This window comes from Cygnus atratus, chromosome 4 (assembly GCF_013377495.2).
Source record: "Cygnus atratus isolate AKBS03 ecotype Queensland, Australia chromosome 4, CAtr_DNAZoo_HiC_assembly, whole genome shotgun sequence".
Taxonomy (NCBI): domain Eukaryota; kingdom Metazoa; phylum Chordata; class Aves; order Anseriformes; family Anatidae; genus Cygnus; species Cygnus atratus.
Window position 1 is genome coordinate 70413546 of NC_066365.1, and position 15809 is coordinate 70429354.

General features: G+C 37.9%; 1 protein-coding gene across 2 annotated transcripts in view; it reads right to left on the bottom strand.

The window, feature by feature from the left end:
- UVSSA (UV stimulated scaffold protein A) overlaps window positions 1-15809 on the bottom strand; it is a 53973-nt gene that overhangs the window by 23818 nt on the left and 14346 nt on the right. For both annotated transcript variants that reach the window (XM_035547411.2, XM_035547412.2), the window contains one exon: window positions 6044-6161. In XM_035547411.2, coding sequence (XP_035403304.1) covers window positions 6044-6161 — 118 coding nt within the window. The remainder of the gene's footprint in view (window positions 1-6043; window positions 6162-15809) is intronic.

Here is a 15809-nt window from a genome sequence, read left to right on the forward strand (position 1 = left end):
TTCATTACAGCTGAGGTAGGACACGATCTTTTGGTTAGTTTCAGTGATGCACTTTTTTTCATGTAGCTGATGAAAACAATTTGCTAAGCTGCTCTTCTGATGTACATCTCTCCCCAAATAAACTCACCTTTCTTTTTGTATGAAACACAGCAACCTGTTGGCAACAAAAGCTGCCGTACCAAATCCACATCAGTGTTCACTTACTTGCATTGACTCATCCTGAAGTCTAGCCATGAGAAACAAGCTCTCTCCTGTGGATGCCTAGACTTGATGTAAACTGAACCATTTCAAAAGCCATTTCAAAATGACTTTCAGTAAGTTTTGCAAATATGCCTACCACCAGGGAACCATACTCGATCCTAATAACAGGAAACTAAACAAATTATTTTCCTGAAAGACTAATAAGTACTGAAAACAAGTCTTTCACTAAGTATTCAGACATGTTTAGATGCTCTAATTAGAGATGTGCTCAACACTAGGCACATAGAATTTGTGCTTTTTCCCTGTGATTTCCAGATTTTCATGCATGCCATTAAAAAACATGGAATAGAGAAATACCTAACTGGAAAATCAGACAGTGGAAATGTGATCTGTTAGTCTATACAGTGTGTGTGTGTGTGTGTGTGTGTGTGTATATGTATACACACACACAGATATTTTGTTGTTGTTATTCCCAGTACAGGCTGTTAATGGTTATAGAAAATGCCAAAGCTGTAGAAATCCCACATCTTCAATGACTGGTTACAAGTGTGAGTTTATTCATGTTTCTAAAATGCTCAGGGAGCTTCGCTAGAATATCTTCTGAAATAGTCTGAAATAGTCCAAGTTCTCTCGTTGTAAACAGGTGGTGAATTCTCTACTAAGGAAATAGTCTAGTTTTGTTTATATATTTGTCAAGTTGGGGTACAAACCCAACTTGTCAAGTTTGTCAAGTTGGGGTACAAGCCTTCTTTCCCATGTTGCTATGACATTTCATAGAAGAAAAAAAAGGTACTTAACACACAGAAAAGACGTGACCCAGACACCATCAGATTAGGAAAGGCAGTTTGGGGACATCTAACCCACAAAAGCACATCACTCTGTGATGTGAACAGAGAAGAATTTCTGAAATGGATAGAACTAACCCCTGGGATTTTAGAACTGCAGCATTGATCTTGATATGAAAAAAGCCCAAACAGATTTTAAGACACAATGTGAACCACTAAAGTGGTTATCAGGGACCTAAAAACATTTTAGTATGAGGCTTAAATACAAGAGAAATAATCTGATGAACAAGATTTGAAATAACAATTTATGTTCTTGATTGAACAGTCCTTTCCCACATAATTCTGAATAAAGGTTGAAACTTGACAACCAGTTGACTGCTCCCATGATAATATTCCCAAATCAGATGGCTTCCCCATGTCACCACTTGTAAAATGGCAATACCACTTCCCTGTGCCTCAAAGCAGTATCACAAAAATAAATTTGTGAATGCCTGCACTGAGACCCAGGCAAGAATTACGAGTCACGAGAAACCCTATTAGTACCTTGATATTACTTAATCAGAGTGGGATTCGGCTTTTAGACAAACACCCACATTTCACCATTAGACATAGGTGCCTGAGCTCTCTCTACAGCAAACAGAGATCTATGCAATATAATCACTGGTGTCAGGAGAGATAACAAAGGCCCCTACATTCCCTGAGTGGAACAGATCCCCAGACTCTGTGGCCCTCCCTAAGGCACCAGCAGCAGAAGAGAGCAGTTGCTTGAGGAGGTATTTTGGACTAGATCAGAGAATTGTTCTGTCTTCACCTGGAAAAGCACCTCTCTCAAACCTGATTGCTTCCCCGTTGTTGTTCAGAGCTCAGCTACACCAACGTCAGGGCAGGAAGGAATCTCTTCTCCTGGTGTCAGCTCCAAATTCTATCTTTGGCACAAGAACCATGTCATAAGCCACCATTTCGTTCTTGCCCTTACCTACCCTCAGGCTTTAAGCCCTGACAGCTGACTAACAAAGGCTGGAATGTGGGAAATCTCACATGGAAATAATGCTTTATATTCTTTAATTATACTTCTTCTCTCCCCAAAGCTTGCTTTTAATAATAATTAATTTAATAATAAATAATTAATAATTAATTTAATAATAAATAACGACTCAATTTTTAAGCAGTTAGCATACTGACCGTACAACGGGCAGTTGCTCTTCAATAGAAATGAGCAACATTGGTGCAGAGCGCTGAGAGAACTGGAGTGCTCCTATGAAAATTATCTTCACAGTGCAGTTTCTTTTTCAGCCCAGCGTTTCTCTTTAACAACAAACTGCATTTACGATGGCTCTGTGGTACCACACGACAGCTGGGCTCGTCTGTTGCAGACATCAGGTGCAAGTGTAAATAAGGATTATACAAATGGGAGGTCATTAAAAGTCTGGTAATGCTAATTTGGCATGACACCCCTAATGGGTTATATCTTCACACTTCAGTTATCTAATCACCTAAATTCTTTTAACAAATTTACATTTCATCTTACACATGGAGCTTCAAGTTGACTTGTTTAATTCTCCCTCCACCCAAACTGTGCCCATGCTCAGTTTATCTTACAGATTAAATATCACCATCAATTTTGGGATAATCATTATCAACTACATACACATGCATGCACACACACAGAGTCATTATTACACTTGTACATGGCTTCATGCTTATGCATACAAAACCTGCCATCTTTATCTTTTCCTTTTTCACTAACTTTTCAGATCTCACAAGAACCAAAGAAGGATGTGTGTGTTATTGGAAACAGCATCTGAGCTTGAAAGGTTGTACCTTGTCGGTAGGATACTTCCATTTTCCTAAGAGAAGTGGAAGGCAATAAGTGACTTTTATATCAGGAATCTAGATGTCACATTCCAATCCAGTTCCACAGTCAAGTTTTACATCTTTTTTTTTCCTGCTTAGGATAAAAAGTTAATTTGAGAAGTTGTTCACTTTTCCTGGTTTGTTCAGGTGAAGTAACACAAGGAAAAATGCTTTAAATTGTTCACACCTTCTCCACAGCACTGAGAATATATTTTACATGGAGGGTTTAATGTTGCAGTTAAGGCATTCTGCTTGCACAGACTTTCGTTTTCTTAGCTCAGCCTCTTCATGAACTGAATGTGAACTAATGAAATGCAGCAAAAACCCAACAGGATTATATTAAGATAAATCTAAAGTCACCGCTATGATAACTGAGCTTGCACACAGAATAAAGAACCATATTTAATTAGAGAGGTGGCCATCTAACACAGCCAACTCTCCATGGTTAACATGCTACTTTGAAATCAATAAATTCTTGTGTAACTAAAATCTTGTGTAATTCTGTGAGGTAACTCACCTTTCTAAACAAAAACGTGCCAAAGGGATGCTTACTTTGCTTTTGCTCATTAAAAATATATACACAAGTGAGTCCAGTAGAGCAAATACTGTTCCTGATTTTACTCATGCAGACCTGAAGTAATTACAAAGAAGTCAGTTGATTTATGCAACACTTATATACTGGCTTCTGAAATTGATTTTGAACTAGTAACTGATAAGTTGGTCCAAGAAAGCACTTAAGCATGAAAAGATGGAAGAAAGGACATGCATAAAAAGACTACTTGAACAGATACTCTTTCCTGAACTGGGAGTTTAGGTAATAACTTTAAACGAAAGAAAGAAAACCTAAATGACTTCAGGAATATCAAGAGCGGTTCATTTCTTTCTAAATGCTAAACATAAAGAACAACCAAGTGTGACCATTAGCTCCTACATAAATGCATGCAAACAACATGAGAGGTGTCATTTCCTGATTGGCTTTTTCACTGTAAGGTATGTTCCTATCAGCAATAGTTTAAATACAAATTGAGAATTTCTTCATTAATTGTATAGATTTTTAAAATATCCTTGAGTAGACGAGTATGACTGGTAGGTGACCAGACTAAGTTATCATAGACTTGTTCTTTTACCCTTTTCCACGAGCAGGAATTCAAATGGCAGCTAAGTGTTGTATTAGTGTGATACAAAGGGTGGTAAGATACTTTATTTTTTAAATGTGTGTCCATGAGAAAGACAGGAGAAGGAAGGGAGAGAAGGAAAAGAACACATTTCACTTCCAGTAGAAGTAATAAAGAGAAATTTCACGTCAGGACTCATCAGGCTCCTGTTAAAGATACGAAACTCAGGTTCCAGTGCCTGGAACTATTAAGGACCACAGCTATCTTAATAACCAACCTCATTTGTTCATTTATTTACTATCACCACCAACATTTTGTTTTACTCTTGTTAGCCATGCATGCATAAGAAACTTTTCACAGCTACCCAGAAGGCAGCTATCCCTTTCTACCATTATATTCTTTTTTTTGCAAGTCCCATTATTAGCAATAATTAGAACTTAGTGTTTATTGCAGGATGAGGCAGGTGGGATAGCCAACATATACTGTCATCATTTTATCAAAATCTAACATCATCTTCCAAGAACAAAAGAAGAGCAGCTGCTCAGTTCCTATGTGTCCTTGTGTCCTCAGCCCTTCCCCACTGTCCTGTGTTTGTTTCTAACAAGTACACCCCATTCCCATCTCACTTTCCAGCCTCACCACTGTCTCAATACTCCCTGTTGCACTTCACCTTCCCCAGCCAGTGGCTGGACAAAGTACCTGCCTGTCGACTGTTTCAAGCAATGCATGTGCTAAAAGTCAAGTCAAACAACATTGCAGGTGGGGAAAACAGACAGGTGTGCAGTCTGATCAATGCAGGCCTTACGTCCAAGGGTGCCAGGGTGTCCTCGCAGGTTAAGTCCAGATGGGTTAAGACGGACTGAGGCCCTAGCAGGGCTCAGCAGACCAGGGGATGTCCTTGAGCTGACCCCAGCCAATACAGGTTATCACTACCAAACATCTTTCGCTGTCTGTAGCCAAAACTGATAGCAGAAGACAGTTAAAAGGTCACCTGAGCCACATCTCCTTGGGTTTACGCAGGCACACCTCTTTGTTTTACAAAAAAGATACATTTGGCTCACAGAGATAATAGCTACAGCCTGAATTTTATGATGCAAACTGCAGGTAAATTACACATAAATATGAATGGGATCAAAAAAGGTAACAAAGCAGCAGCCTTACACAAACACCTGTGGAGAAATGTAGGCACAAGAAACTTAGTACAATGTCTAACGTTTCTAACTTCTATGTAACAGCAGCTACCCTCTCCTCTCCTCTGAGCCAAAGTCTTCTGACTTTTAAAATACGCAATGCTATACAGAACTGCAAAGCTGCAGACACTTAATAAGCTAGATGGACAAAGGACAAGGAGTTACACACTGAGATTTAATTATTTGAGATGAACTTTCTTCAGAAACTCCCCTCTCAATTTCACAGAAATACATTACAAGTATATAGTTGTTCTTTAAAAAAAATAAATCTTTAGAATGCATTAAAAGAAGGCTTGCTTCATTTAAAGGAAGCAGACAAGACCAAGATTATATTTTGTCATCTGGCATGTGCTCAGTGGCTATAATTCTGTACTTGAAGGCTGAGATCCTTTTCTTATCTTGTGATAGCAACACCCAACAACAAAAAAAGCTTACTTTGTGAGCTCTAAATTGGCTACCCCATGGGAGGAAGCAGCTGCACATCTCCAACTGCTTTTAATGCTACTAATTGAGACAAAACTTCACCTCATCTCACCAGACTGTTACAAATATTTCTATTATTCAGGCTTGTTTATGGCTTCACTTTGCAATCCCTTTGCTCCCTGCGTTTAGCACACATGTAAGCACACACAGGGCTGCTTCTGTGCTTCTGGCTCTAAACTCCACTGGAACATGATGGAATGAAATAAGCTTCTAGTCTCAGTTGCTCTTGCTCCTAGAAAGTATTTGTTTATCTAGAGCCAATCACTACTCCCCTATCTATGTAATGACTTCCTCATAGCAGCCAGAGAGATTACCCACACCACTGATCACTTTATTACTTCATAATGGCTGTTTATTTACTTTAGTGCAGCAGTAACATGCAGGGATAAAGCTTTTCACAGCTGGGCAAACTCACCATATTCCTTACGCAGGTGGTCTGGAATGTGGGGCTCATAACCTTCCTTCTCAGGGACCTCCACAAATTCATCTTCGTCATCATCGTCATCATCGTCATCATCATCTGAGGCTTTCATCTACAGAGATTTTTTTTTTTAAATGTGAAGACAGCTTTTCATTTCCCTTCGCACTGCAAATATTTCACAGACATCGTGATAGCTCTACTCAGACTCTGTGACAAAAGTATTTATTTAATCATGTATTTAATCTTCATCTAAGATTAGAACTTTGCTTAACATTTTATCTCTAAAGCCATACTCTATCCTAAGGGCTTCTTTGAAGATTTCAACAGATGCCATTGGTTAAGTCTGAGAAAGCGTGAAGCTATAAATAAAACCAAAAAAATCTTAAAATAACGTCAAGATTTTGACTTAATTAGCAAATTACAGCCTTATCTCTTTCTCCTTTGGTTGATTTTACTCATTCAGCCTCAGCCAAACAGTCTGTGGCATGTTACGTAGTATCGAAAGGCTAAAGGGCTCATAAACAGCAGGCAAACAGGACAGGAACGATAGACCAGTAGGCTAAAGTAGGAATATTCAGATCAAAGTAAGACTATTCAGTAAAAATATTCAGATCAAAGTAAGACTATTCAGATGTGTCTGCATACAACAGTGTTTCACTGTGTTTCTTCACAGCAGCATTAAAAATACTTCGATGTATTCATTTCTTACCTAATTCATCAAAACCTAACCATTCATGCCAACAGACTGCACAAATTACTACCCAGAAGACCAGCAAAACAGGATTTTTCAACTGTGAACTTCATCTATATTACACTCCGAAATGGAACCCCTATGAGTACCTGAAATATAAAAACGCAGTTCTTACCAATTAACTGGGTCAATTAATAACCTAAGTGACCTCCCAGATTTCATTTCAGCCAGCCACTACTGTACACATGCCAGCAAGCCTCTACATTCTTTTCTAAGCTTGTTTCATACCTGAAAGTGAATTGTTTTTGCTACAGTGCGTGTAAACTTAAAGAATCTGTGCCACCCAAACATGGCCTGTACTATCACAACTACAAAACAGCAAATGCCTACTACTCTAAAAGGCAGCAGTGCTGAAGGTTTATGCTCTGTTTTGTTTGTCCATCTCAGGAATCATTTAATTCTTAACAACAACACGATTAGCATATTACTGTATGTTTTCCATGCACTTCTATAAGTCTACGAAACAATAAGGGGATATCAACTAAAAGCAACCTCACCACGGAGCTATTACTTTTTTTTTTACCCCCCAACTTCACTGCAATAGATAAGGAATGGCATCATTTTTTGTATTTTCAGCTATGTTCTTTACTTCTCCTGCTGCACCTGACTTATGTTGATATTCATATCAACTGCTCATTGTACAAGCATGGGAGGATACTGCAGGTTTTGCCTGCAGCAGAATTTTCCCAATTTATTTCACAACTCTAATCGTGTGTCACAGCTGCACAGCTGAGTTCCTTTAAATCATACATATACTCTGAAGCCAAAAAAAACTAGAAACCAATCTTGGTATATTGAACATAGTTAAAAAAATAAATAAATAACAAAACACCATTTCTTTTTGGTCAGTATTACTTGCAAGCTGAATTAAAACTCATTTCTAATAAGCAACGTTAATTGATATTAATATACACTTTAACTTATAATGAATGGATAGCTCAAGTTGAAAGTATGATTCTTCCCTTCGCTTAAAATATGACTTTAGGAAAACAGTAGCTGCAAGTTAAATTATATATATATTTTCTTTCTTGAAGAACTGAGTAGATTTACTAGTGCGTCCTTGCAAGAGAATACCTAATTAGTCTTTATTTTAAAATTAAGTCCTAGCATAACCGTGTTTGGAAGTATCCTGCCTTCAGGCCCCAACCGGCATGGCCAAGACAGATGCAAGCTGAACCTGACCTCCACAGCAGAAATCAAAATAGAGTTCTAATGAAAAGTCAAATACTCTACCACTAAAACTTGCGAAGGCACTAGATATGAAAGAAGAGTATTTGTGTTAAACTGCAACCTTTAGAAGACCTTCCCAATGGCCTTTAGAAAGAAAAACACCTTAAAGTTTTGTATTCTGCACAATAGGAGAGGGCTGGAGACCGAAGAGAAGTTTATTTGCATTTTGATTTCAAAATTCTGCTGGTGTTGTCATCCCCTTTTTATCTGTCAGGAGCAACCGAATTAAGTTTGGAAATAACAGACGTTCCTATTTCTCCAGCTAGGAGAAGGGCAACACCACGTTTTCCATACTCTGGTTCCATTTCTCATTTAGCTGCCCAAAAAGACTACACCAAGCTAAAACTTGCCATCGATGATCTTAGTCTACAGCTTTGTTCCATAACGTAAAAGCAGACTAACTTTCACATTATAAAACAGGGTAAGTAAGTTCAGCGTATTTCTATAGTATTTACTCAGTAGTCTGTTCACAAATAAACAGCAACAAGTTTAAGGAATTGAGGAATAATGTCACACCAGTAAGAAAACTCAGACCGATCATTTAACTTAAATCTCCAAATTATACCTAAGGTATCAGTGGGTATCCTACAAGCACTCATGTGCATGACAATCTGAGAAGTCTACAAAGAATCCAGTTTACTTCTTTAGCTGAAATTTCCTCTCATTTTTTTCGCATGCCACTGGAGGCACATGGCCCCCTCTGTATATTAATATACTAAAATTAAGCAGGCCTCAACATGAAAACTGAAGCAGAAGCAACTTTACTGTATTACCTGCATGGTCTGAAACTTTAAAGCACGTGCCCAGCCTGACAGAGAAAAGGCATAATCAGATGCAAATTCACTTTGTTTAGGTACAATCCATGAACTGTGCATTCAAGTAGTATAGAAAACATTAATCATAGGAAACTGTAATTTTTGTTATCAGTCTAACACTAATCAAAAGGGAAACCTGTCACTACCGCTGACCTGTGAAACGTCCCAATTATACTCTTCGGAAATGACAGGAGCACTTAACTTCCTCACTGAGTAAATGACGACGATCAATCAAGTTTGAATAACAATGAGCCACGGAGCTGAAAATTATTTTTTGTATAGAATCTACCCAGGAATTTATGAAAGGTGAAAAGCAACCCAAGGTTTTAGGGGCATTATGGCTTTCAGCTAGTGCACTGCATATCAAACACTAAACAGAATTTATGTGTTTTAATTTTCTAAAAGGTAGATGTGGACTTGGTGCTACAATGCATAACATATAATGCCAGATTTTAAATATGGGGGTCATTTTCATAAAATATTATGCTTATTGTTCACACCCTTGAATTTCACTGGGGCCTTCTATTAAATTTAGATTTCCTGTAAAAAATAAATAAATAAATAAATTAACCGCTTAGCTAACTATCGGGAATTAAGCCCCCCTTTTTTTCTTCAAATAGACATAAATCTTTATTTTGATAACACCTTTAACAAGACAAATAAGTTATCTTCTTGCTCTCAAATATGAAGATCACCACTGGTAGAAATTCAAGAAGTTGCATAGTAGCAGTGGCTAGCTATATCTCAATTTATTTCACTCCAGTGAAATAAAACACTTTATAAGAGCCATCCAATTTATGTTGTTTTGTTCCATTCCCTTTCCTCAGAAAGGAGGAGAGCTTATGGGCAACATTATTAGACAGAAAAGTGTTTTTTTTTTTTTTCCTCCAATTCCACTTTTCAAACATGAAGAAAGTTCCAAAGCAAACTCTACAGATGTCATATAAAAGTTTAGCCACCTGTTATTTACTTTTCCACTACAGGTAAACTTTTTTCGTAATTTAAGAAAACAAACAAACAAAAAAAAAAAACAACAAAAAAACCAAAACCATCAACAGTTACTCAGAAGAAGAAATAAACATTTAAGACGATATTTTTAGTGGCAGAATTAGTAAATTGCAATCGATACGCGGAAAGTCACCAACACAGCTTGGCAGTCTTAGAGAAACATTAACTACTTTCTCTCTCCCACCAGAGGATGGTCATCCAAAGGAAGACCAAACAGAGCCCCAGACACCCAAGGCTACCTGCACCACCACTGCTCATCAAGTCCGATGAAAAGGGGAAGTTTCCTGGTTCATTATTAATCTGCTCTACAGCAACAGTGACATTCACTTGTAACGAAATGAATCGTACTTCCACAAAAATGTGTTTTTTTTTGTTTGTTTGCGTGTTTTTCCTTCAACTGGTAGCATTCCTGACTAGGTATCTCACTGTCGAAGGAAGCAGGATTTAGCTAGACAAGTTCCAGATTTTTGGGCTGTACTTATTTGCAGATAAGAATACTGAAAAAAAAATAAAATTACAGAAAACACACATGCATTGTTTTCATTGTAATCAGTTAGAGTGTCTCCTCAATTCTCCTAACTTTCATTAAAACCTTAAAATAGTGCTGACTTCTCTGGCTAGACAAGTGCAATCAAACCATTTGCTCCCTAACTCATAAAAAAAAACTTGAAAAATCAACAGATGTTTCCTTCCCAATCTCCACCTTAAAAAAGAGTAATACTGAAAACAGACATGGGATGCCAGTAGAAATACAATCGTATCTTCTGCTTTGGAGTCATCACTCCAAGAGCCGCCAGCTGTCAGCGTAGCTCAGCGCGACCACAGATCCAGTTAAATGCTTTGCTCATCCATCCCATTTTGTAATAAATACAAATAAAAATAAATAAATAAATAAATAAACCTCCACCCACTATACAACACTTTGGAAGATGTAAAGGAAAGCCTTTGGTCCTCTTCCCAGTCTTATACAAATTGACTGCTACATTCTGTTAAGAGGATTTAAAAACCTGAGCTTCTGCAATCATAATTAAAGCAAGCAATAAAATGGCTGAAACATACAATGCAATCAGTTTATAGCACTAGATGTACAGCGTTCACTAATTATTTCAGAAAAAGAAGGAAAAGATAGTGTACGAAGAAGTCATATCTACTTACTAAAACACCACTTGCAAACTACAGCTGGGACCATTAAATAAATTTTGCATGGTCTAATTAACTTGGTTTGCAATCTCAATTACTTTTCACCCAAGAAATCACTTTTGTTCAGTTTTACGCATCTGTTTCCCTTTCTTAAAAAAAATGATGTAAGGCATCCTCAGACAAGTGAACTCTAAACTTCATTTGTCTTTCACCAGGCTTGATGGCTATGCATTTAAAAACCCATTCTATCTTATAAACTAAAAATTAAATGTACTCAGCTGTGATGGTCGTCATTGCATCTGCTATTTATATGCTAATACCCTCACTGGAAGATCTTGCAAATTATTCCACCATGCCAATATCTCATGTGCACCTACTCAAAGCCAACTAAATATTTTTCTAGAGGCAGAAGATTTCTGGTTAGGGAACCAGAATATTTATCACCATAGAACCCAGCTAAAGGGGCAACCTTAAGTGAATACATTTTTTATTCAGCCACAACACTGAACACAGTTCAGTCATCCTCAATGAAATTTGGGAATGCTCTATGCAGTCAAACACTGACTGGGGAAAAAAAATTTCTTCAGTACGGGTAATAGAAACTGAATAGTTAAACAATGTATCTTACAGGGAAGGATTTCAAAGGTCCTCCTTTTCTTTCCTTTTATATTATCCAACACAGGGTGAGAAGTAAATAAATGCTGGCACCTTGACAGATTTCAGAACTGTGCCACAGTTTTCCTGAACGCAATACAAACAAAACAAACTACTAGAAACGCTACGTGTATAGGGACCTCCCACACACATTCCCTCCCCTCTTCTTCATGATTTGAGCATAAATCCAAACTTAGATGACCACAAATTAGATATGTGGTCCAGGCAAACCCCATTTTATGTTTACCAGTAAAAGTATCACAGTTCGTTCTATTCATATTTGCTCAGCAGCACATAGGCTGCTGGGACAATCTGACTTTTATTGGGGAGTGCACTTTTCACACTACATCTTAATTTCCAGAAGTTAGCAGAAAGGCTTATAGGGCTTCTGCTGGACAAGTCAGAGTAAGTACAACGCTGATAAACCAGCATACCTTGCTGCAAATTGCTTTAGCAATAAAAAAAATATCCAACTATTGTCACAGTCCTACAGATATGAGCTTGAGGTCACTCGAGCCTTGTGTCAAACCCTTCTCCTTTCTGGCCGGTGGCAAACAGAGCTTGGACACAGCCCTTGGAAGGACAACAGCAGTGAGGCACATTGCTCAAAGCCTGTATTATTGTGTTACTAGCTACTGTGTCTCTGAACCGGAACAGGTAAGTAAGCTTTGGAAGGATTTTAACACAGGGCAGCAAAAATTGACTCAAAAAAGACCAGAAGGTCTCAAGGCACAAGGGTTTTAAAAACCTGTTTTGAAATCAATCATTTAAAATGAATCATTGCTCGAAAGAAATGAGTATGTCCAGTAGACATGTGCATTTATCGTTTCATAAAGAACAACAAATAAAGTTACTCTGGAAAATGGGTGCATTTAAAAGCGTTATCTCAAGAAGATATTACAAAGCAAGGTTAGCACTTCTTTAGCAGTAACCACTTTAGACGCATCCTCAGACGTACATTGTGCCCCACTGCTTGGGCTCCTATCAACCACCACAGAATCATCTAGGTTGGAAGAGACCTCTAAGATCATCTAGTCCAACCTCTGCCCTAACACTAACAAGTCCTCCACTAAACCATATCACTAAGCTCTACATCTAAACGTCTCTTAAAGACCTCCAGGGATTGCGACTCAACCACTTCCCTGGGCACCCCAATTCCAATGCCTAACAACCCTTTCGGTAAAGTTCTTCCTAATATCCAACCTAAACCTCCTGTGGCGCAACTTTAGCCCATTCCCCCTCGTCCTGTCACCAGGCACGTGGGAGAATAGACCAACCACCAAAACCAGCAGTAGTCAGTTGCACAAATATCCTTAAGCCTTAAGAAAGTGTATCAGAACAGCAAAGAACTCTTGCATAATCCCATCTTTTCATAGAAGAAATACCATGTTCAGGGGTACCAAAGATCCCCAAGTCTAACAACACATTTCCTTTCCACAAGAGCTAAAACAGAACTCTGCTACCTTTCATTATTAAAGCTAATAAAGTTCTCCAATGTAAAAAAGTCTCCTAAAATTTTCTGCTGACCACCTACACTTGATACCTATATTTAACATGTAGCATCAAAAGTGACTGTGGAGTGCATTAATCCCTTGAATGTTTTTGTGTAATACTTATTTAAAAAATTTACACCTCTTTTTGATGTAAAGGAATGTACCTCTCAGACATGGTTACTGTACACACCTCAGGCACAACATCTTCTTGCACAATTATATACATATATATATATATATATATATATATAAACAGTACAGTATTTTCTGCTGCTTTTTTCATCCGGTTTATTATTCACACTGGGAGATGAGCTAATCATATCTCACTGCATCAATTTCCAAGTCCTCTGACTAAATAAAGATTGAATTTCATGATCAGATGTGCATTACCTGAGTGTATTCAATTATTCAATGAGGCAGCCCCACTGCTGGGCTTACTGCTTGTACAGAAATCTTTTTTCTAGATTAGGTTCCAGCAAGTTCAGGTCCTTGCAGCAACAGGAGCTCTGGTGCTGGTGCAAGGGAGGCACTGGGAACCACCACGGGAGGAAACAAGAGACAGGACTGCCTCTTCTGATTGCTGCTCACCAACTTAAAGCCAACCCCAAAATCACAACCAAAATATATAAGCTGCTTCCCTGTTCAGCTCCCACAAGTAGTACAACAGCAACCTGTACAAAAGAAAACTACCCGCCAAGAAGTGGATTTGGTAACTGCATAACACGCTAAGAAATACCTGGTAGAATTTCATTTTTAATGTTTTGAGAATTATGGAACGGATGAAATAATTTTAAAAGGAGCAAGCATAAAATAGTATTGCTCATGTTTCCTGTGCCTGGAAAAAAAAAACTTGGTTTATTCTTAACTCATGGGTTATAATCAGTAAAGAATCTCTGTAAAATGCCTACAATCTTTTATTTGTCTTAACATAAGGGGAAAGGTTTGCAGGTTTGAAGACTGAGGTGTGACGAAGCCAGCAAAGCTAGAGAATGAAGAAGCCAACTGACAGGAAATCCTGTTTAGAGTCCACGCTCAGACAGGAACATACCAGAGCAGCAATCCTGAGATGTTTTCCATTCCTAAAAGCAGTAGGAAAACCCTCATTTTTGTCACCAAGTAAGAAAGCAGCTGTCATCGAGCCACTGTCACGGTTCCAGTGTTACCTTCAACAGCCCGTATGCTTCAGCTCCCTCTCCCTTCTTCTCCTTTCCTGACCAGGTATTTTTCTCTCTGGGCTGTTCCCTGCACGCAGGCCTAGCTGAAATTGTTCCAAGCCATTGGTTAAGGCTGCAGTGGCCATATCCATTCCTGAACCAAAAAGCTGTTGTATAGTCTGATAACTCAAAGGGAAACCAAATACCTGTTTCTTTTCGCCTCTACAGAAGAGCCTTTAGGTTTTCCGGTGCTTTTCAGCTAGTCCAAGTTATTTTTGAGGTGATGAACAGTATTTCCATGACCCCCTTGAAATATTTTAGGTAGTGTTTTGAATTACTGAATTCCTTTGTGGCTCAGAGGCTTATATATGATTACAGCCAAGTTTTAGAGATGAAGAAAAAAAACTAATCACTAGTCATCATCTTTATGAAATTTTAAGAAATGTGATTTTCATCATAAATGTGATATAACAAGATTCCCATTAGCACTCATTCATGCACTCGTTCACCACTGCATTTGACGGATTACCACCCATCACTCCGACGGGATCAAACTCATGCTACTAAACCTCTGTATCCACCCCCAATGTCTATATCCTGATGTTGCATAGTTTGAACTCACATACACCATAAAATCAGTAACTAAACTGAAGTTTACTTCAATGATCTTATTTACGAATGAATCTGAACTACATATTTGTTAAAAGTTGTTTCAGATGTTGTATTTTCAATAGACAAATATATGCCTCAGTTAAATAAACCTAATTTATTGCAGGCAGCAAGTCAGCAAACTATCCTATGCAAGACACAGATAACCTTACTTATATCCCTGATGGTATATTTTAGGCACAAAGATGTCATTGATGTGAACGTATTTACTTTAATATTACTGCACGTACTAAATTTAAATGAATTACTGTAATAAATACACTTGGTAATGTTCCAAACCTGATTTTTTTTTCTTTCCTTTTTTTTTTTTTTAAATAAACACAATTAGCTATGTACCTTTTTTGAACTTCACATGTATATTCTATTCACCTCAATGCACAGTTCCTCCTTGTAAGGTACAATGGATGAAAGGCAAGAATCAAATTTATATCCACTACCTGCAGAACAGACATTGCTCCACATTCAAAGATGAATCAAGGGAGATGACCCTTCTGCCTGGAAAACTTTAAACACTTAACATAAGGGTTAACTTGATGATACAGACATCCTACTTTATTTTACACTCTATTAGAAGAGCTCCAAATTGCATTGTGCGACCTGCGAATCAGATAGGGATCAGAGGTCGTCATGGTGACAACTTTAAGAATTCACGACTAGATCTGCATAACAAGATATTTTTAATAACTTCGTAACAGCGGCAGGCTGCATAGCTAGTGCGAAGCATAAAATACACCACGGCAGCATCCAGTTCTGGAAAAGTAGATCAAAACAATGCAAAATATCACACTAGCTGATTAAACACTTGAAGAAGGAAGTAATATTTTGAGAAATAATTTTATAGTGTTT